The sequence below is a fragment of the Periophthalmus magnuspinnatus genome, chromosome 10 (genome assembly GCF_009829125.3).
Source record: "Periophthalmus magnuspinnatus isolate fPerMag1 chromosome 10, fPerMag1.2.pri, whole genome shotgun sequence".
Lineage (NCBI taxonomy): Eukaryota > Metazoa > Chordata > Actinopteri > Gobiiformes > Gobiidae > Periophthalmus > Periophthalmus magnuspinnatus.
In genome coordinates, this window is record NC_047135.1 from 34,405,461 (window position 1) to 34,431,537 (window position 26,077).

General features: G+C 39.7%; 1 protein-coding gene across 1 annotated transcript; it reads left to right on the forward strand.

Moving 5' to 3' along the window:
* The first annotated feature begins 1,572 nt into the window (after nucleotides 1-1,572).
* Nucleotides 1,573-21,830, forward strand: LOC117377598 (melatonin receptor type 1C-like). Its single transcript, XM_033974049.2, has 2 exons — nucleotides 1,573-2,050; nucleotides 20,719-21,830. The coding sequence occupies exons 1-2, from the start codon at nucleotides 1,840-1,842 to the stop codon at nucleotides 21,582-21,584; spliced, it is 1,077 nt and encodes a 358-aa protein (XP_033829940.1). The 5' UTR covers nucleotides 1,573-1,839; the 3' UTR covers nucleotides 21,585-21,830.
* The last annotated feature ends 4,247 nt before the right edge of the window (nucleotides 21,831-26,077 follow it).

Sequence of the window (26,077 nt, forward strand, 5' to 3'; positions counted from 1 at the left end):
AAAGACTGAGAGGATCTGACGGGCAGAGAGATTTTTAACTCTACATTAATTCTAAATATCGTGTATGTTGTACTGTAGGAAAAGGTCAAAGGTCACCTGGAGAATGTTTAAGAAATCCAGTCGATGTCTTTGTCGTCCTTCAGTCGTCCAGATCTGATCCAGAGCAAAAGACGAAGCTTAAATCCGTCAAATGTCAACAAAATCCTGCGACGATTTGTCCAGGTGACAGATTTAAACTTTGTCTTTTGCTGTGGTAAAGAGTCACGGTTTTGTACAGCACTTTTTTCACTTTCATGGCTCAAATAGTTTTATTCACACACACATTCGTACACCAGCGTGCGCAGACACTGGGGGCGGAGGCGGGTTAAGTGTCTTGTCCCACAAACGGGCTCGATAAACTCACAGTGAACCCGACCAACACATGAGAGAGGAGGATCACAGTGTGGGGAAGTACTGATACTCTCACATTTAGTGGTATTTAGAGTACAGTTATAGTTACAGTTACTAAAATCGAATACATTGCAGTGCGTGATCTCACAGTTTAGGCTCAAACTAAACCATATTCACGAGAAAAATATAAAACGCAGCTCTTGTGGTGACTCAGGTGTGGTTTTTCTTCTCCGTGTGGTGATAAAAACGCACAACAAACAGTGAAACAAACATCAACCTGTGTTTAAATCCTATGTTACGTCTTTACTCCAGGCCACGGGTCTCGAACTCAAATTATCTGGTATTTCACAAAAAAGCTTTGTTAAAATCTCAAAAGACATCGCTGTTTTCCACGTACACGAGGAAATACGTCGATTCTTGTGGATTCTACAGCGCGAGTGACACGTGTGTTTGGGGTTTACCTTCCACACGCAAAACACGGTAACGCCACGCTAACATTAAACTTTCATATTGTCCCGCGGGCCACAAAATATCACCTCGTGGGCCGCAACTGTCCCCCGGGCCGCAAGTTTGAGACTCCTGCTCTAGAATTTCAGTGCAACTCCATGTAAGTATCAGTTATTAGTATTAGTATTAGTAACGCAGTACTCTGATGGGCCCGTGTATCAGAGCACATCACCAAACACATTTTAATGCAGAGATTCAGTGTTCTGTGACTAAATACGTGTTAAATATTCTTCACTGACTGTTTTACTTGGAGCAGAGTTCACCCCACACTCAGTTTTCACTTGCTCCACTCAAAGAAAAATCAGCAGAGTTTGAGATGATTCCGGTGGGTCAAAGGTCTGGACATGTCAAAAGATAAAACCCTAAGTCCTTAAAGTGTGAGGTGAAAGTGTGGACAGTCCAAACATCAGACTCATCTTCTGTTCGGCTCATTTCTCTCCTCGTGTCTCTTCAGTCCGGGCACAGGACGGCGCTGTCTCCTCAGAGTTTAAAGAGGCTGAGAAAATGAGAAAATGAATGAGCCAAATGAAGAGTCCACAGACACCGCCTCGTAGTTTAGACTTAAGTCAGAAAACAAACTTACACTAAAACCAAAAGTGGACAGATTGATTTAAACTGTGATGATGAGGCTCAGATAAACTCCGCGCGCCCCAGTGCCACAGCTCTGCGCGCGTGCCTTGTGTCCGGTGCCTTTTCCATTACGCACAGAGCGCGCACAGAGGGGCGCCCGGGCAGAATGGAGCTCAGGAGCAGATCCAGAGGTCAAACTGCAGCGAAACACGAGCCTGAACATCTCCATTTCATCTGAGCTCGACGAACACGCTCCAAGTCCAGGTCCCGTCGGAGGAGTCCCCTGAGAAGTTCCCGTGGGCCCCTGGGGGATTCTCAGGGGCGTATGGAGTCTTATGGTCCGCAACTATGGCAGCTGGACCCTGAGGGGACATGGATTTACTAGTGAAGGATGTAATAGACGAGTCTGTGAACAGTTCTGCTGTGTCCTTCCAAAACCAGTCGAGTGACCGCGGGCTGCGCGCCTCTGCCGGACTGTCCACTGCGCTGGCCAGCGTGCTGATCTTCACCATCGTGGTCGACATCCTGGGCAACGTGCTGGTCATTCTGTCCGTGTACAGGAACAAGAAGCTCAGGAATGCAGGTAAGACACGCGACCTTGACTTTTATCCACCGTTTTCACTTCAGAAAATGACGCTTCAGGTGATTTGACTTGAATGTTTGTGTTTGTCCCGCGGCTTTTACGCATCAGGTTAAATCAGATTAAACGTGAGAATCAGTTTGAATCATAGACACAACTCAGAGGAAACTCAGAGGAAACGCAGCCAGGACATGATTAAGATCAAATAAAACGCTCTGATGAGTTTTGAAGCTTTAATTCTGTTGTAATAAATAAACCCTGTTGAGCTCATAGTGTGTGGATCATAAAGACTCATGTCCTGCTCATGTCCCTGCTGCTCGCGGCATAAAGACATGTCTCAGAGTCTCCAGACATGTCCTAAAGTCTCCAGACATGTCCCAGAGTCTCCAGACATGTCCCAGAGTCTCCAGACATGTCCCAGAGTCTCCAGTCTGTTTCTCCAGACGCTGCTTGTCACTTTTATCACGTTTCCAATTATGTAATGCACAATATTCAGTGTGGCCCATGAAAGTGACACTGATCAACTGCAGGAGCACAGAACTGTGCTCTGCTCCTCTGTCTGCTCCTCTGTCTGCTCCTCTGTCTGCTCCTCTGTCTGCTCCTCTGTCTGCTCCTCTGTCTGCTTCTCTGTCTGCTCCTCTGTCTGCTTCTCTCCTCTCTCTGCTCCTCTCTCTGCTCCTCTCCTTCTTTCTTCTTCATAAATAATCAGACTTCCCTGTGGCTCGTGCTCGTCTCTTTGCTTCTTCATCTCCAGATAAATCAAACTCAGTGCATCATCTGTGTCCTGCAGCTCCAAGGTGAGACTCACACTGAGGCTCTCACATCCTCAGGTGAAGTCACACTGGAGTCTCACTGATGTTACACTCTGTCACTCTGTCACTCTGTGACTCTGTCACTCTGTCACTCTATCACTCTGTCACTCTATCACTCTGTCACTCTATCACTCTGTCACTCTGTGACTCTGTTACTCTGTCACTCTGTCACTGTCACTGTCACTCTGTGACTCTATCACTCTGTCACTCTATCACTCTGTCACTCTGTGACTCTGTTACTCTATCACTCTATCACTCTGTCACTCTGTGACTCTGTTACTCTATCACTCTGTTACTCTGTCACTCTGTCACTGTCACTCTGTCACTCTGTCACTCTGTGACTCTGTTACTCTGTCACTCTGTCACTCTGTGACTCTGTTACTCTGTCACTCTGTCACTCTGTCACTGTCACTCTGTCACTCTGTGACTCTGTCACTCTGTTACTCTGTTACTCTATCACTCTGTCACTCTGTGACTCTGTTACTCTATCACTCTATCACTCTGTCACTCTATCACTCTGTCACTCTGTCACTGTCACTCTGTCACTCTGTGACTCTATCACTCTTTCACTCTGTGACTCTGTGACTCTGTCACGCAATACTAATTTAAATGAGCTCATGAAGATGATCTGATGATGATAAAAGCTCTGGACACTCACCAAAGACAAACAGAGGAGTGAGGTACACAGAGGCACATGCAGTATACAGAGTATACAGAGTACACAGAGGCACGTGCAGTATACAGAGTATACAGAGTACACAGAGGCATGTGCAGTATACAGAGTATACAGAGTACACAGAGGCACGTGCAGTATACAGAGTACACAGAGGCACGTGCAGTATACAGAGTACACAGAGGCACGTGCAGTATACAGAGTATACAGAGTACACAGAGGCACGTGCAGTATACAGAGTACACAGAGTATGCAGAGTGTACAGGGACATGAGTTGTACACAGAGTACACAGAGTACACAGAGTGTACAGGGACATGAGTTGTACACAGAGTACACAGAGTATGCAGAGTGTACAGGGACATGAGTTGTACAGAAGCCTGTGCAGTTTGTCCTTGTGGACCAGGGGCTGATGGGACACTGAGTGTCTCGGTGTTTCCTCGAGCTGCTCTGCTCTGGATGGAGATATTTTCTATTTCCAAGACTCTTTGGTGATTTACTTTACTTCAGTCGTAAATTACACATCAGAATTAAACATGGCCACACCTGAGGTAAACACAGAGTTTAGACACAACTCAGGCGACTTTATGTCTGCTGTGATTTTAAAAAACATAATTGAATGTAATGAAGTAAAAGTAGTACTACATTTGAGAGCAGTATCTGTACTTTCTACTCCACTACATTTTTGAACTGGACTGAAAAGTAAAAGTATTTTTTATCGTTGTGTGAGACCTGCTGAAAAGTCTGAGGGTTTGTTTTTAACACAGTCATAATTTGAACAAAACAAAAACAAACAAATGAAAAACAGATAGAAAAAAACAATGGATTCAATTGTTTCTGTTGAAAAAAAAATCATCATCATCATCATCAAAACTACTCAAAAACTGTGCAAAATACTTTAACTTTTTACTCTTTAAGTACATTTTTAAACTTTTACTTAAGTAGATTCTTTTATTTCAGTATTTTTCCTCTTGTATTTGTACTTTTACTTCTTCTTCTTCACTGTCGTTTATGCGCCAAAGTGTGAAACGATTTAAAATATCTCGAAGAAGTAATAAAACATAAATACTCCCTCACTGTGTCCATTGTGTCGACTAAAGTGCGTCGTGTAAATCCTTGAGTGTGTCCCGTGTGTGAAAAGTAGCTGGCGTACCGCGGGGCTGTGTCAAAACATCGACGGGGAACAAAGACGTGAATGAATCAGGTCTTTTCATTCTTCTGGAGTTACAGTTTTCTGCCTCATTATAAACGTACGGGTCCCGGCAGCCATTTTGGACCAAAGTATAGACGTGACGTTAATGAGAGAACACAAGAGCCGCGGGGAAACAGGCCCTCCCGTGTTTTGGCGTGCGGGCTCAACCTCAAACACGTTACGTAATACACCTAATGCGCCCAGAGCACTTCAGCGATACAAAAAGATGAAGTTTACGAGCCCGGACGCTAATTTGACAACAGAATAACGACACAGTTGGCTGGTTCCAAACAAGAAGGGTAATTGGACGGCGGAGTCTCTGGTCGGAGCCGGTCGCGTCGGTGTAATCGCACGAGAACAACGGATCAAAACAAACGTATAATCTTATATCGCGGCTGCGTTTACGCGGCGTCGTGATATCGTTACTTCGGTTAGCCCGCGCACAATCCCTTCACTGTTTACGCCGACGTTATTTACACAGAGTTATGCGTGTGAAAATGCCCGTGTGGCGTGTACGAGACGGATTAGGTAATGGCGGTGTTATTATACAAATGTGACAGATGCAGGAGCGCGTCTTTCGTTACGTCTGCGCTAATGTGGGCTAACGACGGCCGCGCCAGAGACTTTTCCCGGAGATGGTTTTGATGAGTTTTTATGTTGTTGGCTGGTTTCCCCGCTCACCCCTCCCGAAAACATTTACACGCCTGTTTTCGTGGGAATAATACATAACATGCGATGATGCTAACACGCTATCCCGGGGTTATTACGATGCTACAGCTTTAAAGGGCACGTACGCTACTCATACATCTGTGTTATAATGTTGTTTAATCGTCACAAACAGACCTGGAGTTGTGTTTTTTTTGTTTCATTCACACGTTTAACACACAAACCCTGCAGATTTAGGCCGAGTTCCACCTTGTGATGTCATCATGTGATACAGGAAGTGCTCCGCTGTGTTTTTAAACTCCACACACCTTCATTTCTAGAATCATTTGGATCATTTCAGCCTCTGGAGTTGTCACTCATCTCGACTGAACTAAAGGTAAAAAAGTGATTGTTAACTTGAAAACTACCACTTCATGACATCACAAGGTGGAACAGAGCGTTTAGAGCTTTGGAGATGTTACAGATGAATAATAAAGTGTTACTCAAACATTCAATTCAATTAGTTTTTGTAAAAAGTCACAACAGCTGTCGCCTCTTAGGACTGAAGCAGGACTAAACCAGGACTAAACCAGGACTAAACCAGGACTAAACCAGGACTAAACCAGGACTAAACCAGGACTAAAGCAGGACTTAACCAGGACTAAACCAGGACTAAACCAGGACTAAAGCAGGACTAAACCAGGACTAAACCAGGACTAAACCAGGACTAAACCAGGACTAAAGCAGGACTAAACCAGGACTAAACCAGGACTAAACCAGGACTAAAGCAGGACTAAACCAGGACTAAACCAGGACTAAAGCAGAACTAAAGCAGGACTAAACCAGGACTAAAGCAGAACTAAAGCAGGACTAAAGCAGGACTAAACCAGGACTAAAGCAGAACTAAAGCAGGACTAAACCAGGTCTAAACCAGGACTAAACCAGGTCTAAACCAGAGCTAAACCAGGGCTAAACCAGGACTAAACCAGGTCTAAACCAGAGCTAAACCAGGGCTAAACCAGGACTAAACCAGGACTAAACCAGGACTAAACCAGGACTAAACCAGGTCTAAACCAGGTCTAAACCAGAGCTAAACCAGGGCTAAACCAGGACTAAACCAGGTCTAAACCAGAGCTAAACCAGGGCTAAACCAGGACTAAACCAGGACTAAACCAGGACTAAACCAGGTCTAAACCAGGTCTAAACCAGGACTAAACCAGGACTAAACCAGGACTAAACCAGGACTAAAGCAGGACTAAACCAGGTCTAAACCAGGACTAAACCAGGACTAAACCAGGTCTAAACCAGGACTAAACCAGGTCTAAACCAGGGCTAAACCAGGTCTAAACCAGGACTAAACCAGGTCTAAACCAGGTCTAAACCAGGACTAAACCAGGTCTAAACCAGGTCTAAACCAGGTCTAAACCAGGACTAAACCAGGACTAAACCAGGACTAAACCAGGACTAAACCAGGTCTAAACCAGGACTAAACCAGGTCTAAACCAGGACTAAACCAGGTCTAAACCAGGTCTAAACCAGGTCTAAACCAGGACTAAACCAGGTCTAAACCAGGTCTAAACCAGGACTAAACCAGGACTAAACCAGGACTAAACCAGGACTAAACCAGGTCTAAACCAGGTCTAAACCAGGTCTAAATCAGAGCTTTGAGCTTTGCAGATGTTACATTCTAATAAAAAAGTTTTACTCAAACATGTGTGAGTGAAACAAACACATTCTGACATGGCTCAAATCTCACCACAGTCAGTTTTGTGTAATATCAGACTTTTAAACTCTGTGCTCACTGTGATGATACTAAATGTTCTCAATTTATCATGTGCTTTTCCTCTTATTTGGAAACAAAGCACTTTAACAGCAGAAATGTCCTTCACATTCATGTTTTTAGTTCTGTCCCTTTGGGTGACACACTAAAGTTGGTGTCAAAACTCCCAGAATTCCTCTAGAGTTCGATTACGTTTGTTTGTTTTTTGTACTTTTTGCCACTAAAATCATGGAAAAAATAGACGACAGAACAGCTCCGCTCCACACACTTGATTGATAAAGTGTTACTCAAACATGTGTGAATGAAACAAAACACAACTCCAGGTCTGTTTTTGACGAGGAAATAACATTATAACAGGGTCTAAAGCTCAGAAAAGTCAGGACCTTTAAGTACAAGTACAACCGATACCAGAGATAGACTGAAAACAGCATTTATTTCCTTTAAACAAAAATAAAATGAGACAAAACTGATCCAAATGTGTCATGTAGCTCCTAATAATCTCTCAAGTAACAACAGAACAACTTTGTGTGAATAAAAGTTCAAACATTATGAGACTTTCTGGGCGACTACGATCAATAAAACCATGATATCGACTCATATAACAACAGATATTAGGGTTTAAACCATAGATTGTTTATTTAAATGGACATAGCTAACATGCTAGCTACCGCGTTTCAAACAGGAAGTGGTCTTAAATGTTCGTATTAACCCTCTACATGATTCTAGGGTTTTTTATTTCGTGATTGTGTCTGTAAATCAAGATATGAACATTAATAACAGACGAATCAGGCGACGTCTTTTCCCTGAGGTCGATCCCGCTAGCGTTAGCAACAGGTTTGATTGACAGCGTTGCTAAGCGGCTGCTCCCTGCTAAACCAGCGATGTGGGCAGGAAGGGGCGTTACCTTCAACAGAGTCGCTCCTGATTGGCTCTTTGGTTGCTGTGATACCTGCAGTCAGAATTCCAAACATGAAACTCGGCTCCAGATTAGCCGCTATAAGTGCTAGCCTCGATTAGCATCATTTCACTGGAGCTGAACGCTGTGGATGACGTCAGACTCACTTCGTCCACATTAAACCAAACTAAAAATACAGTTATAAACTCCCTTCACGAGTCCGAGAGCGTCTTTCAAAGAAACTACGAAGAACGACAGATGGAAGAGAAGAAGAGACGATGTCCGCTGTGCTTTTGCGACTAAAACCGCGGCAGAATTCACTTTGGCTACAAAAAAACCAAAAGAGTCCAGAGGGGGGTTTATGGAGCCAGTGGACACAGAGACAGAGCAGATCTGAAGTGACGGCTCGATCCACAGGGGACGTCACTTAGCACACCGCGCTAACCATGTCAGCTGCCCCCGACAACGCCACCGCTCGTGACGTTTAACACGCTAAGTGAGGAGACACAGGGAGATTACACGCTCGTTTCAAACACCGCGGAGGACTCGGACACGGCAGGTCTGGAGTTTTTAAGTTTGAACGGATCACGGCAGGTTTCAACAGGTCAGAAAAAAATGCATAGAAAAGAGGACGAATAAAGGGTTAAAATAATTACATTTTTAATACACTGACAAACTGATAAACTGTTTTTAATCTTTGACCATTTCAAAATAAAATACAAAATAAAATACAAATAAATGCATAAAAAAGAGGCTTAGCAAAGGGTTAAAATAGTTACATTTCTGCGTTTTTTATTATTTTTTTAATATTCTGATATATTTGTATAAACTGTTTTTAATATCTGACAATTTAAAAATAAAATAAAAAATATAATGAAAATAAATGCATAAAAAAGAAGGTTAGCAAAGGGTTAAAAAAGTTACATTTCTGCATTTTTTTATGTTTTATATATTTATATATATATACTTGTATATCACAATATAAACTACTGTATTACTCTTTTTAATCTTTGGTAATTTAAACGTTTGGGGCCAATCATGACACTAAACTCTGAAATGACGGTGACCGAAGATAAAAAAGTACAAGTAGTAAAGTACTGTCCTTAAGTACACATTTTAGGTATCAGTACTTTTTTTTAAATTTTATTTTAAAGGGGATACTTTTACTTTTACTTAATTACATTTATTTATTTATGTATTTATTTATGTATTTATGTATTTATGTATTTATTTATTTATTTATTTATTTATTTATTTATTTATTTATTTATTTATTTATTTATTTATTTATTTATTTATTTATTTATTTATTTATTTATTTATTTATTTGACTGGGACAGTGCATGTTCATGAACAAACATGGTTCAACATAAATGTAAACACCCAGATTAAAGCCAAAGGGTCATTTCCATCTGTTGTTCCAGGGGCTGGGGTCACAAAAGGGTCAAGTTAAAATTGCACATTTCATTCATTGCACAGTTCACATTATTGCACGATACAAAATATTACACATTCCATTCATTACCCACAATCCCCCTTATTTCACTCAGTTTGGCCCCGTTCAAGACAGTTACATTCTACACCCACCCCCTTCATTTAAATATGTCTCTATGGAACAGTTAAAGTCACATTCTCAAATACTCGATACACGCAGTAGACGCAGTATCTGTACTTTCTACTCCACTACATTTTTGAACAGGACTGAAAAGTAAAAGTATTTTTTATTATAGTTTGAGAGCTGCTGAAAAGTCTGAGGGTTTATTTTTAACCCATATATAATACAAAAAATAAATAAATAAATAAATAAATAAAATAAATAATAACAATAATAATAATAATAATAATAATAATAATAATAAAAAAAATTCTATAGTTTCTGTTGCACAAAATTTTGCGCAAATTTCTATCAAAATCACAACATTTGAAGCTTAAAAAAACCCTCAAAATATGCACAAAATGCTTTTACTTTTTGCTTTTTAAACCAGTACTTTACAACTTTTACTTAAGTAGATTATTCCATGTGATACTTTTACTTTTATGTGAGTATTTTTTTTCTTCCTCTGGTATTTGTATTTTTACTTAAATAAGAAAAAATTGAGTCCTTCTTCCATCATCGTTAAAAACCAAATGAAACGGCGAATGAACTGACCCGATTCCTCAAAACGACGGTGACATTTGTTTTGTGCGTCATTCAAACTAAAACAATCTTCTTTTTTTTTCCATTCTCTGAAAAATCAAATGAAATCCTGCACTTTACGCTCAGAATTCAACTTATAAAACCCACAAATCACTGATGAATTTCCATTTTTGTATCATTTAAAACCAAATCCGTCGTGACAGTTCAAGTCTCGTCCATAAACTCTCCACAGATATGCCATAACATGAGCGGGATGACTGTCTCCATCAGCGTCTGATTTGGTCCGAGGCGTGAGATCAGGTTGTTTTGATTCACGCCACGTTGCCGCGTTGTTTCCAGGTCGACACATTAGCCCCGCTGCGTCTGCGTGAGCCTCCGAGAATTGGCTGAGAATTGGCTTTGTCTCCTGCTTCTCAACTAAGCCGGCATACATGACTTATGATGAGGAGTTCAGATTACGTGTGTGTGGAGTAAAAGTAGTAAAAGTACTGTACTTAAGTCGAATTTTGAGGTATCTGTACTTCACTTAAAGGTCTGATATTACACAAAACTGACTCTTGTAGTTTTAAGTCGTGTTCTGATGCTGTTTCCTCCTCAAAAACAGACCTGGAGTTGTGTTTTGTTTCATTCAGTAACACTTTATTATGAGTCTGTGACATCTCCAAAGCTCAAAATGCTCTGTTCCACCTTGTGATGTCATCAAGTGGTAGTTTTTTGTTGTTTTTTTAAGTTAACAGATCCTTTTACTTTTAGTTCAGTCGAGATAAGTGGCAACTCCAGGAGCTGAAATGATCCAAATGATTATAGAAATGAAGGTGTGTGGAGTTTAAAAACACAGCGGAGCACTTCCTGTATCACATGATGACATCACAAGGTGGAACAGAGCGTTTTCAGTTTGAGAAAAGAAGAACTCAGCCTAAATATGCAGGTTTGTGTGTTAGACATGTGTGAAAAACAGCGTATTGCGGCCCTTTAAGTACATTTTACAGTGGATACTTTTTACTTTTACTTCAGTACGTTTGAAAGCAGTATCTGTACTTTCTACTCTAATACATTTCTAAACAGGACTGAAAAGTAAAAGTACTTTTCATATGATTTGAGGGGTTATTTTTACCATGTTCGTGACTAAAGTATTCAAATTTAAGCTTCAAATTTGAGAAAAACAAAAATAAATACACAAAATTCATGAGAAATCCCTACATTTAACACTTTAACAAATGTGTGAAATACTTTTACTTGAGTAGATGTTTCCATGTGATACTTTTACTTAACGTTTTACCTCTGTATCTGTACTTTTACTTCAGTACCAAAGCTGAGTACTTCTTCACTCTGCTCCTCTGCTCCACTGAACAAAAACTCAAACTGAAACCGTTGTGTCTGTCCAGATAACGGACAAAAGAAGGAGCCAGCGTCCAATCAGCTCCCGGCTCTCAGCTCCCGGCTCTCAGCTCCCAGCATGCATCAGTGCGGGGGATAATAATAGAGCTTTAAGATGGAAGAAACACGACTCTATTCTTGTCCGCGGGCTGAGAGTGACTGACCTGTATGTGAGAAATACACAGGGCTGGTACTCGAGTATACGACTGTGTTACTTAAGTAAAAGTGCAGAGACCAGGGCAAAAAATACAAGTATCACAAAGTATTAAAGTACCTGTTTAAAAATGTACTTAAAGAGTAAAAAGTTTAAGTATTTTGTGCAGATTTTGAGGTGTTGTCGTTGTGATTTTGATACAAATTTGAGCTGAATCTGTTTTTATTTGTATATATATATATTTTTTAATTATAAACGTGTTAAAAATAAACCCTCAGACTTTTCAGCAGGTCTCAAACTATAAGAAAAAATACTTTTACTTTTCAGTCCTGTTCAAAAATGTAGTGGAGTAGAAAGTACAGATACTGCTCTCAAATGTACTGAAGTAAAAGTAAAAAGTATCCACTGTAAAATGAACTAAAGTAAAGTACAGATACCTAAAAATTATACTTAAGTACAGCACTTTAATACTAATAACATACTGCACTTTCTTTTTTCAGTTTTGGAAAAAAGTATTTGTTTTGTTACTTAAGTAAAAGTACAGATACAGATACTACTGAAATAAAAGTATCACATGAAAAAATCTACTTAAGTAAATGTATTAAAGTACCTGTTTAAAAATGTACTTAAAGAGTAAAAAGTTAAAGTATTTCATGCAGATTTTGTTCGATAAATTGTACACGGTCACATTTTTATTCATCGCTTTACATCGAGAGCGGGATTCAAACCCGCAACCTTCAGATCAGTGGAGAAATGCTCTACCAACTGAGCCACTGTCGCTCAAACTGTAACGATAAAAATAAAACTTCAGACTTTTCAGCAGGTCCAAGACAGAAAAATACTTTTACTTTTCAGTCCTGTTCAAAAATATAGTGGAGTAGAAAGTACAGATACTGCTCTCAAATGTACTGAAGTAAAAGTAAAAGTATCCACTGTAAAATGAACTGAAGTAAAGTACAAATACCTAAAAATTATACTTAAGTACAGCACTTTAATAATAATAACATACTGCACTTTGTTTTTTCAGTTTTGGAAAAAAGTATTTGTTTTGTTACTTCAGTAAAAGTACAGATACAGATACTACTGAAATAAAAGTATCACATGAGAAAATCTACTTAAGTAAAAGTATTAAAGTACCTGTTTAAAAATGTACTTAAAGAGTAAAAAGTAAAAGTATTTTGTGTACATTTTGAGGTGTTGTCGTTGTGATTTTGATAAAGATTTGAGCTGAATCTGTTTTTATTTGTATATTTTTGCTTTTTTTAAATTATGAAAGTGTTAAAAATAAACTCTCAGACTTTTCAGCAGGTCTCAGACAAAAAAGTACAGATACCTACTTAAATGCAGTACTTTACTCCTTGTACTTTGTTCCCTGGTCACACGTCTCAATCCCTCTTAACAGACTATTTGCTCATTTTCAGTGTGACTTCGGTGAAAAATGTGACGCGATTTAATTTTAGAACAAAATTCAGAATCAAAAATTGAATTTGTGGGAAAAACATCTCGAACACGATCAAAGCAAAACCACCTTCTGCGTTTTGAACTGAAGCAGAAGAAGAGTGAGCCGGGGCACATTAGTGAACTCAAAGTCAGAAAGTACGAATAAAAATAGAAACTAATCCAAAGTGCGATAAAACGATTAAAACGGTTTCGAGTTAAAGGTCCTGTACTACGCAAAACGGACTCTTGTGAGGTTTAAGTCATGTTTTAATGACGTTACCTCGTCAAAAACAGACCTGGAGTTGTGTTTTTGTTTCGTTTCATTCCTTTATCATTCGTCTGTGACATCTCCAAACCTCAAAAACGCTCCGTTCCACCTTGTGATGTCATCAAGTGGTAGTTTTCAAGTGAACAGCTTCTTTTTACCTTTAGTTCGGTTGAAGATTTACAGTTTTTTCCAGGAGCTGAAATGATCCAAATGATTCTAGAAATGAAGGTGTGTGGAGTTTAAAAACACAGCGGAGCACTTCCTGTATCACCACACGATGACATCACAAGGTGGAACGGAGTGATTTCAGTTTGAGAGAAGAAGAACTTTTGTTTGTTTGTTTGTGCATTAAACATGTGTGAAGTACAAATACTGCTCTCAAATGTAGTGAAGTAAAAGTAAAAAGTATCCACTGTGAAATGCGCTAAAGTAAAGTACAGATACTTAAAAAAATATACTTTAGTACTGCAGTTTAATACTAATAATATACTGCACTTTATTTTGTCAGTTTTGGAAGAAGTATTTGTTTTGGTACTTAAGTAAAAAAATACAGATACAGGAGCAAAATAAATAAATAAATAAAATAAAAGTATCACATAAAAAATTCAACTTAAGTAAAAGTATTAAAGTACCTGTTTAAAAATGTACTTAAAGAGTAAAAAGTAAAAGTATTTTGCGCAGATTTTGAGGTGTTGTCATTGTGATTTTGATCAAGTTTTGAGCTGAATTCAGTTAAACAGAAACAACTGAATGAACAACATCAAAAAACATCAGAAAACATCAGAAAACAGTGTAAAATTGTCCGTTTAAATGTTTCGGGGCAGTTCTTTTGCAGTTCCTCGTCTGTAAACATCAGAGTTTTTTAAGCACATGTAACATTAAACCAGAGTTAATCGCTCAAAATGATTTAATCTAATAGAAGTTCTGGCTCGAAACAGCGCGCTCATGTTCGCTGCGGTGGTAATGTGTCACAGAGTTAAGGCCGACGCAGCGGGGAGTTCAGGTTGGGACGCGCCGCCGTGTTTTCAGCTGTTGGGACGTTCATGTTTTGGTCATTTTGAGTTGAAATAAAATGTGATGAGACGTGATGTAACTGTAAGAGGAAAGTAAACCTCAGGGCTGCGGTTTATCCAGAGACTGTTTATATAAATGGACGTAGCTAACCTGCTAGCCACCGTGTTATAAATAAGAAGTGAGCATGTGCTTCAACCGTGTCCTCTCTCTGTACCTGCTGCTGTCAGACTCATCGTTTTGGTCTTAAATGCTCGTATTAACTCGCTCTACATGATCCAGGGGTTCTTTTTTTTTAATTTTGAGTTAATTTTTTAAGTTTATTTCCTTTTTTTTTTTTTTTTTTTTTTTTCTTGTTTTTTGTTATTTTAATGTTTTTTTTAAGGGATTTTTTAAATCATTTTTTGTTATTTTGAGTTTATTTTTTAAGTTTATTTCCGTTTTTTTTTTGTTTTTTTTTGCTTGTTTTTTTTTTTTTAAGGGATTTTTTAAATCATTTTTTGTTATTTTGAGTTTATTTTTTAAGTTTATTTACTTTTTTGTAGTTATTTTTAGTTTTTACTTGTTTTTTGTTATTTTTATGTTTTTTAGTTATTTTTTAGTTATTTTGAGTTTATTTTTTAAGTTTATTTACTTTTTTTTTGTTATTTTGAGATTTTGCTTGTTTTTTGTTATTTTAATGCTTTTTTAAATCTTTTTTTTGTTATTTTAAGTTGATTTTTTAAGTTTATTTATTTATTTTTTGTTATTTTTAGTTGATTTTTTAAGTTTATTTACTTTTTTTAAGTTATTTTGAGTTTGAGTTTAATAGTTTTTTTTGTTATTTTAATGTGGTTTTTTTTGTTATTTTTAGTTGTTGTTTTTCTTTTAGTTTTAGGGTTTTTTTGGGTTTTTTTTTGTTATTTTGAGTTTATTTATTTATTTATTATTATTTATTTTTTAAACTGTCTCCTCTCTCTGTACCTGCCGCTGTCAGACTCATTTTGCTCTTAAATGTTCGTATTAACCCTCTACATGATCCTGTGGTTTTTATTTCACTATTGCGTCCGTAAATCAAGATATGAACATTATGCGATAAAACGATTAAAACGGTTTCAAGTTAAAGGTCCTACACCTTTAACTTAGGTATTACACGAAATTGACTCTTTTGAAATTTAAGTCATGTTCTAATACTGATTCCTCCTCAAAAACAGACCTGGGGTTGTGTTTTGTTTCGTTTCATTCCTTTATTATTCGTCTGTCTACATCTCCAAAGCTCAAAACGCTCTGTTCCACCTTGTGATGTCATGAAGTGATAGTTGTCAAGTGAACTCCTCCTCCTTTTACCTTTAGTTCAGTCGAAGAGTTGCAGTTTTTCCAGAGCTGAAATGATCCAAATGATTCTAGAAATGAAGGTGTGTGGAGTTTAAAAACACAGTGGAGCACTTCCTGTATCACCACATGATGACATCACAAGGTGGAACAGAGTGTTTTCATTTTGAGAGAAGAACGCAGCCTAAATCTGCAGGTTTGTTTGTGCGTTAAACATGTGTGAAGAACAGATCAGAAACAGTGAAATTCAAAATCTGAACGTTAATAACAGACAAATCAGGTGCCGTCTTTCCCTCGCTAGCGTTAGCAACAGGTTTGATTGACAGCGTTGCTAAGCACCCGCTCTCTGCTAAACCAGTGGTGCTCGCAGAAAGGGGCGTTAACTTCAACATCCTCGCTCCTGATTGGCTCTTTGGTTGCTATGATGTTCGCAGTCGGATTTCCAAACATGCAACTCAGCTCCGAATTCATCGCTATAACCGCTAGCCTCGATTAGCTTCATTTGACCGGAGCCGAACGCCGCGGTTGACGTCACGCTCGCTTCTTTCTACAGTACGAGTTCATCCAGAGTTTTACGATTTGAAGGCAGTTACGCAAAGGCCCTGAGAGCTCTGGACATTTCACAGCACTGACTCGCACCTGTAGCGTTTTAGCACCTACCTCATCCTCCGGACAATAACGGGAGACGGGGGACTGTGGGACCGGGGGCGGGGCTTGTCCTGATCGCGGCGGGGGTGGGGGGAAGCGCAGAGCTGCAGGAGGTTAGGCAGAAGTCAGAGGCCTGCACCCACTGAGCAAGCATCACAAACACAATGTGACAGATTTACCCACAGAGCCAACCCCATGACCAGGAACACACGCTTTTATTTTTATCTCTGCAACACGGACGGACATTTTCAAATCCAAAAACAAGACATTTTAGAGTTTCAACGGCCCAAACTAACCTATTTTGTGTTTTGTTTCGCAGATTCGCACATGTTTAACGCACAAATAAACCTGCATATTTAGGCTGCGTTCTTTTCTCAAACTGAAAACGCTCTGTTCCACCTTGTGATGTCATCATGTGGTGATACAGGAAGTGCTCCACTGTGTTTTTAAACTCCACACACCTTCATTTCTAGAGTCATTTGGATCATTTCAGCCCTGGAATTCTAGTTCAATCTGTACTGAACTAAAGGTAAAATGAGCTGTTAACTACCCCAAAAACTACCACTTCATGACATCACAAGGTGGAATGGAGCAGTTTGAGCTTTGGAGATGTTACAGACTAATAATAAAGTGTGACAGAAACAAAACACAACTCATGAGGTCTGTTTTTGAAGAGGAAACAGCATTAGAACATGACTTAAAGCTACAAGAATCAGTTTTGTGTAATACAGCAAAAATTAAAACAAATGTAACTGGCACGACTAAAGAGCGGCGACTGTTCGTTGAAATGTGCTGATGTAAGTTTGGAAGATGATATTAAAATTAGCTCGGTTGCTACACAGCCCGGACCTCTATGGGTGGATTAAGAAAAGCCTTGAACACGCAGGATGGACAGCCAACATGTGTTTCAAATCCGCTGCTATCGGACCTGTCAATCATCAGTGTTGACTCAGCTGTGCAAGAAAGCGCTCGTCAACGTGTTTATGTTATAGCAACATGAAACCTACGGTCACATTTTAACTCGTTTTCTGTTCAAATCTGACAAAGGAATGAGGTAATGGTGCGTGAGAACTCAGTATTTATGTGTCCTATATAGACTGCTCCTGTGTCCTATATAGACTGCTCCTGTGTCCTATATAGACTGGTCATGTGTCCTATATAGACAGGTCATGTGTCCTATATAGACTGCTCATGTGTCCCATATAGACTGCTCATGTGTCCTATATAGACCGCTCATGTGTCCCATATAGACTGCTCATGTGTCCCATATAGACCGCTCCTGTGTCCTATATAGACTGCTCATGTGTCCTATATAGACTGCTCCTGTGTCCTATATAGACCGCTTATGTGTCCTATATAGACTGCTCATGTGTCCTATATAGACTGCTCATGTGTCCTATATAGACCGCTCATGTGTCCTATATGGACCACTCATGTGTCCTATATAGACAGGTCATGTGTCCTATATAGACCGCTCATGTGTCCTATATGGACCGCTCATGTGTCCTATATGGACCGCTCATGTGTCCTATACGGACCGCTCATGTGTCCTATACAGACCGCTCATGTGTCCTATATAGACTGCTCATGTGTCCTATATAGACTGGTGGATTCACTTCATGTTTGAAATGTTTGTTCAGTCATTCTTTAGCTTTAATTTAATTTGAAAACCATCCCACGTTTGACTCACATTTTATTTTGAAGGAGCACAGTCCTCAAAGTTCTGAGAAAGAGTCTTTTTAGTCTCTGCTGCATGTTCTTCGTATCTTCCGCTCGATCTGACACATGATCTGATCTATTGCCTTTGCCCTGACCCAGAGCGGCACTGGTCTCTTATCAGATGTGGTTTTCTATGATTCACGGCGTCTGAAGAGTCCCAGTGACACTTTGAAAAACCCCAAGAGGCAAACAGGAAGACTTTGGTTCAAATTGAGCGATAAAGGGATCTGTTATTGTTTATATAATAAGTATGTGTTTTCTCCATCGACTGTATATACAAACAGACATAGCTAACGTGCTAGTCAGGAAGTGAATATGGGGTTTTTATTTGCGCTAATTATGTCCTTAACTCAAGATATGAACATTAATAAGAGACAAATTAGCTGCCAAAGCAAAGACAAAAAACTCTTCTGTGCTAAAAAAAACAGATGAAGTTATTATAGTTATTAGTTCATTTTTCAACACGCACATTTAGGTCATAACTTGGTACTTTTTCTTAAACCCCGCCTGTTGGCTGTGTTATGGAATTTCTAAAAGTACAAACTACTGTCCATCTCATACACCAGTTTATATGACAAAGTACAAATTATATAAAACACTGTAAGTAAAGATTTTCATGACTTTCTCTAAAAACACATACTTGTCTTGTTTTGTATCAGTTTACACGACTCATATTCCTCTTTTTACAGCTGGACGATAGAGCCAAAAAATAAAAATGATTATGATTTCAATCCATTTTAATCAAAGTCTGAGCAGGGACTCGTCTTTCAAACAGGGGGCGCTCTTTACATTTTTATTTTTATCATAATCCTGTGAAAAAAAAAAAAAGTAAACTGGCTCCACTTACATTTGTACAGACATGTAATTATAAACATAAACATGTGATCTAACTGTAATATTTTAAGTTAGAATGACACGTTTTGGACAAAAAGCTGCTCGGCAAAGTAAGAAAGTCAGAAATAAACTGTTTCATAAACTCCTCGTTGTCACATTTTTGTAATTTTGCAGAATCTCGATTATTAGAACCACAAATCAAATTAATTCAGTTAATTTCCCAGCCCTGCCTCTTTTTAAATCTTTATATAAAACGTCATAAAACATTAAGGAAAGTGCTTTGATAAAAGACAAAGTATTTAAAAAATCTGTTTATTTATTTTAATGTTTTATTATTTTCGCAGGTAAAATGAATGAATGAGTGAGTTTAGTTATGAAGTTTATACTAGTTTTGACATTCATTCTCTTTTATTTATTTATTTTTTTCCTTTCTTCCTTTTTTCCTCCTTTCCTTTCTCCCATTTTCTCTTTTCCCTTCTTCCTTTTTCCTTTTTCTTTGAATGAATAATTGGATAACCTTCCCCTCATCATCTGTTTTTAAATTCAACAGAGATGGATGAAGTACTCAATATTGATACTTAAGTAAAAGTACAGATACAGAGGTAAAATGTTACTTAAGTAAAAGTACTTAAAAAAAAACAACAAACTAAAATAAATTAAATACAAAAAAACAAAAATACTGAAATAAAAGTATCACATGAAAAAGTCTACTTAAGTAAAATTATTATTATTATTATTATTTAATTAAAATTATTAAATTACCTAAATGCATCTTAAGAGTAAAACGTAAAAGTATTTCACACAATCTTGTTCATTTGTTAAGTGTAAATGTAGAGATATTAATTTAAAATGATTCATATTTTGTTCAACAGCAACAATACGTGTCAATTTGTTAATTTTTGTCATGAATTTCGTGTGTTTATTTTCGTTTTTGCTCAAATTCGAAGCTTAAACTTGAAAACTTTAGTCACGAACATAAAAATAACCCCTCAAAAAATCAGATGAAAAGTACTTTTTACTTTTCAGTCCTGTTCAAAAACGTAGTGAAGTAGAAAGTACAGATACTGCTCTGAAATGTACTGAAGTAAAAGTAAAAGTATCCACTGTAAACTGTACTGAAGTAAAGTATAAGTACATAAAAAATCTATGTAAGTGCAGTACTTTACTACTTAAACTGAAGTTGCGGAAAATACTACAACGTCCTTCAGTGAATCCTGGGCAGTAATAACACGCGTTTAAATAAATCTGAACAGAATATTAAATCTGAGTCTTATTAGAGACTTTATCTACAAAACGATCAGAGCTGGAGGCGACGCCGACCCCAGTCAATGAAAAACATCACGACAAACTGTAGTAAAGAGATGAGTGAAGCTTTGGGCAGAATCCACCGTACAAAACCGACCTGAACATCTGCCGTTATTACTCCCGTTTAAAGAAATGAGGACGCAAAAACCCACAGAATCCGTAACTTATCCGTAACATCCGCAAAAAAAAGTGTAATGGTTTTATAACTGTTTTAAAGGGTCATAACCCAGAGGTTCATTTTTTAGTCGGGCTGAAAAAGACAGCTCATTAAATTACCTTCGCAGCGCACAAAGACGTTCTTATTTTGCGATTCAAGGACGCAGTCATACTTACACTGCCTTGTTTTATTTTTGGAAATCCACCCTCAAGCGCTTGGCGAATCGAGGAGTTCTGTTTCTGCTCATCCGAGACCTACGTAAGTCATGTTTTTGGTTCTTAACGAGTGTTTTTTTTCGTGTTGTTTTTTCTACAGGCAACATCTTCGTCGTGAGCCTGTCCGTGGCCGACCTGGTGGTGGCGCTGTACCCGTATCCGCTCGTCCTCACCGCGATCTTCAACAATGACTGGACCATGGGGGATTTCCACTGCCAGGCCAGCGGTTTCGTCATGGGGCTGAGCGTTATCGGGTCGATTTTCAACATCACGGCCATCGCCATCAACCGCTACTGCTACATCTGCCACAGCCTCCACTACGATCGTCTGTACAGCCTGAGGAACACCTGCGTCTACCTGGGGCTCACCTGGCTCCTCACCTGCGTCGCCACGGTGCCCAACTTCTTCGTGGGCTCGCTGCAGTACGACCCGCGCGTCTACTCCTGCACCTTCGCCCAAACCGTGAGCTCGTACTACACCATGTCCGTCGTCATAATCCACTTCCTGATCCCGTTACTCGTCGTGTCGTATTGCTACATGCGGATCTGGGTTCTCGTGATCAAAGTCAAACACAGAGTCAAACCGGAACAAAGGACGAAACCGAAACCCAGCGACGTAAAGAATTTCCTGACGATGTTCATGGTGTTTGTGCTGTTCGCCGTTTGCTGGGCGCCGCTCAACCTCATAGGCCTGGCGGTGGCGATGAACCCGGGTAAAGTGGCGCCGCTCATACCCGAGTGGCTCTTCGTCACGAGTTACTTCATGGCGTATTTCAACAGCTGCCTCAACGCCATCATATACGGTCTGCTGAACCAAAACTTCAGGAAAGAGTACAAGACGATCCTCCTGGCGTTGTGTATGCCCAAGTTACTGCTGGTGGAGACGTCGCGATGCGCCACGGAAGGTCTGAAGAGCAAACCTTCTCCCGCCGTGACGAACAACAACGTAGCGGAAATACATGTATGAAGCCGTGCGGAAATGATCGTGTGCCTTTAAAGACGTGATTTGTTTTGGAACCGTTTCGTTGTAAGTGACGGGTGAAATCGCTTCTGCCTTTGAGAAGAACAAAATACCTGCGAACTCTGCCAAAAATACATATTCCCGCTTGAATTTGGTTTATTTTTTATCAGACGGTTTTCAAAGATCACGAGCCTTCTTAACGTTTTGATTTAGAAGAGCACTGTACTCAATAAACCTGTGAAAAAATGTGAACTTTATGGGTTATTTACGTCAAATTAAACTAAAACCTCCCCAGAACGCCTCACACATAGACTGTATATATAAACGGACATAGCTAACCTGCTAGCTGCCGCGTTACAAACAGGAAGTGCTCATCGACTCGACTCTACACTCGTCATTTTGGTCTTAAATGTTCGTATTAACCCTCTACGTGATCCTGGTGTTTTTATTTCACTATTGTGTCTGTAAATCAAGAAATGAACATTAATAACAGACAAATCAGGCGTCTTCTTTCCCCGAGGTCTCTCCCGCTAGCGTTAGCAACAGGTTTGATTGACAGCGTTGCTAAGCGGCCGCTCCCTGCCAAACCAGCGATGTGGGAGGTTAAGGGGCGTTACCTTCAACAGCCTCGCTCCTGATTGGCTCTTTTGTTGCTCCAAATTCGCCGCTATAACTGCGCTAGCCTCGATGAGCTTCGTTTGGCTGGAGCTAACGTCATGCTCACTTAGTCCACTTTTTTATACAGTTTATGACCCCACATCCTGGTCCTTTAACTCCTTCCTCCTCTGGACGCTTTCCTCCGCTCCTCCAGGTTTAAAACTCTGGAGACGTGTCTTTTCAGGCTGTGGCCCCAAAATGATGTAATGCCCCGCCCCTTCCTCTCCGTGTGGTTGACTCTGTGGATTCTTTTACAAAACCAGCTGCTTTTTCTGTTTATAAAAGCTTTTGGTTGACTGAATCCTCCGACTCTGTTTGACTTTCTGTTGTCTGTTTGCTGTGCCCGCTCTCTGTGAAGCACTTTTTGATTTTTAAAGCGTTATATATCCCTGGGGAGACATTCCGGGCATGTCCCACCGGAAGGAGACCCGGAGGAGCTGGAGGAAGGGTCTGGGGTGAGGGAAGTCTGGGAGTCCCTGCTCAGACTCCTGCCCCCGCGACTCGGCTCCAGATAAGCAGAAGAAAATGGATGGATGGAAAAGAGCAATATAATTAAAGTTTACTTACTTAAAAACTAGGACACTAAAGTTTGAAATGTTTTAACTCGAGGAACAGTTTGAGTTTCCAGTTGTAAAGATGCAGTCTGGGAAAAAGGGACGCTGACGCCAGCCTTTATTTTGTTTTACAGAGCGGAAAGACATTTACTATATCAATAATACAGTTTAGTGCTCTATAACAGAGCAGCGACTAAATCAACATCAACAGAACTCAAATGATATAATTAGTGACAGGACTTACCCTCCATTAGGTCACAGACTGCACTCACTCTGTATAAACTCTTCTTTATACAGTCTATTGTTCACATACTTGTTTTAACATGTGGCTCATATAATTATAATTTAAAACACTGATACATCATAGTCTGTATAAAGCTCTTTTTATCTCTATAAAGTTGTACATATACAGTCTATGCTTGAAACACAGGCTTTTAACTGCACATAAACTCCTTTCAAATCATAAATCTTGCAATATTTGTGTTTAAGATTAAGAATATCAAGATGGGGAAGTTGCCAATGGGACCACGCGTCTGTGGCTTAGATAAGCAGCAGAGACAGAGTCATGTCCAGGGAGCAGCCTCCTGTGGCCCAGGGCGGGTCGACTGACACCGGGAACTCTCCAGCTCCGAGTTCAGACAAGGAGCTTTGTGAGATTCAGAATCATTCCGTGCTCTGCTTTTATGATAAACTGCCATCGCTGCTATCAATTCTTTAGATAAACAAAAGTCCTTTTAAATATTTTAACTATGATGAATTTACTGGCTCAAATGTTCAAATCCTCCGGGGTTTGACCCTAAATGATTCGAAAGATTAAAAAATGGTAAAAGGGAAAGAAATGGTGCTAAACAAAGCTGTGGTTCTTCATTAAAAGGCTTAAAGGGACGATGTGAATTAGGAGCCAGATGTCATTCTGTGATAGCGGTGGAACAAAAGCAAACGCCACATCCCAGCGAAGATGAGCTCTGACAACTTAAAACACAACATCCAACTGCAGCGCACCGCCGCACGGGAGGCGGGGTCAAAATCACTCTTCATGTGACATAATACAGTATTTACAATGTTACACAATCACTGGATAATTCAATACACAGTTATTTATTTACCTTCACGTCCACTGTCTGCGTCTGCTGTCTGTCTGCGTCTGCTGTCTGTCTGCATCTGCTGTCTCTCTGTGTCTGCATCTGTCTGTCTGCGTCTGCTGTCAGCTGCACGGCTCAGGTGGGCTTCCTGTTTGTAACAGTTGTTTGTAACACTGTTCATTTAAATGTGCTGCAGTTCACGGTGGAGTCAGGGCGGGTGGAGTCAGTCTGAGTGTATCAACATTATAATACAGCCTGATTATCTTTGTAGTTACAGAGGGGACACTGTTCCATGTCAGTCCCAGTGCTGCACACATCTCACTTTATAAACAGCTTTTGCCACGAGGAAACACTGACACAGTTGAGGTCGTTAATCAAACCTCAGCCTTGCCCTGAGTTCAGATGGAGCAGCTCAAATGACTCCTCCACCCACAGCCAGTGTCATTTAGTCTCTGATTTACTATGAAGCCGGTGACAGTGGGGACGTCTTTCTGCTGTTATCAGAGACAGATGATCCTTTTGTGTGGGTCAGACCAGAATTTAGTCACTACAAAGTGACATGGAGCATTTCATTTTTTAAACTATGTTCTCAGTCTTTTACATTTTCAAATATTTAGCATTTGATTAATGACATTAAATTATTCATGTTGCCTACATAATCCACCGTCCATATTTATTCAGGCTTTACACTAAAAACATGAGACACATCTGGGACTCTCAAGTCATTTTCTTTTGTTTGGGATAATTTTATTTCCTCAGCAGCAGGAGGCTGTGACAAATGTGGTTAAAACAGAAGCCTAATGTTGGCATGACATGATGGTTTTCTGCCTGCTGGTCGGAGCCAGTCACAGTTCTTCTATTTGCACAGAGGAATTTGAACTGCTCTCGCACATCACTGCATTTGACATGAGCGGGTCTCACTGCAGGCCTGCAACAACAGCAAGACTTTAATGGATCAGAGCATTTAGTTTATGCTGCCAGTGTCCTCATGCATATGATGTGTTCTTACAGGTCCCACAGGGTCTGGGTCAGAACTCTACCGGGAGGTTTTTAGGATTCAAGAAAACACTTTGAGAACCGCACAGAGTCATTATGTAGTGCTGATGATTTAACATTAATTACCAACTGGGTAAAAATGAAAGTTTAGGCTCTAACGTGACCAATTAGCTTCTAGTAGATACAAAATACGAAAATATAATCTGTTCAAGGTCAACTCTATCAACTGGACTCTGGGTTTAGTGTAAAGTTCTGGTCAGATTCCTGCTGGACACTGCCTTATATCTGTGTGAAGGAGGAGCTAACGACACTGAAGCTAACACACCTGTTTGTTTAGTCTCTGTTTGTTAACTAAGTCTATTAAACTACACGTGTCATATTAGCGTAATCATTCAAGCCCCTAATGGATGCTCTCACACCTATTAGCATACTAGCTATTAGCATACTGTCTAGCACTATTGTTTCCTCGTTTAGATTTAGCTCTGACGATGGAGTTATAAATAGGAGATGGATGATGTCTAAGCCCGACATTCCTGTTCAAAGAAGGATTGTCTGTCTAAACAAAAACGGCCTCTTTCTCTCTCCTCGTAAAACAACGTCTCGTCTTTGGCTACGATCTGTGCCTCTCTGTCTTTAAAGCGGCGGATAGAGGCTTTAAATTTGGCACTGGGACTGTGCGGACCGTGTGGCGACTGTTGTTGCTTGGTCAAAACAACAGGTGTGGGGCATCGGGCCTGAGGCGGAGAGCCCCGGTGACACGAGGAATGTAACTCTACTCCGGAACATGGGAAATAAAGAGAAGGTCAAAGGTCAAGATACATGAATAAACACAAGAAAATTAGAGTATTAAAACATTTTGGCCCAACAATGACCCCGTCCCACCGGGAGCCTGACTCTGCACGTTCACCCTGCCCCACCGGGAAAATGGGAAGACGGGAGTGGATTCAAATAGATTTTTTCATTACGGAGTTGACATCTACGCTAAACTCTCATTTGGATTTTTTCCCACAGTTTGAAGGAAGGATTTGATTAATTTTGAGTCTCTCGGTCTGCGTCCAGAAAAAATAAGATCTCATCATTTAGAAAGGATGTAATTTTAATATTAGCAAATGATTACACGGTTTATTTACCAAAGGAAGTTTATTTAAATTGTAGTTAGGGAAAACTTGGGAATAATACTTGTAATTAAAGCTAAACGTTTGAATGTGTT

Excerpts from the sequence above, each read along its gene's own strand:
- LOC117377598 (XM_033974049.2), top strand. The coding sequence starts at position 1,840 with ATGGATTTACTAGTGAAGGATGTAATAGACGAGTCTGTGAACAGTTCT. Across the intron at positions 2,051-20,718 it reads CAAGAAGCTCAGGAATGCAG|GCAACATCTTCGTCGTGAGC; the intron begins GTAAGACACGCG and ends TTTTTTCTACAG.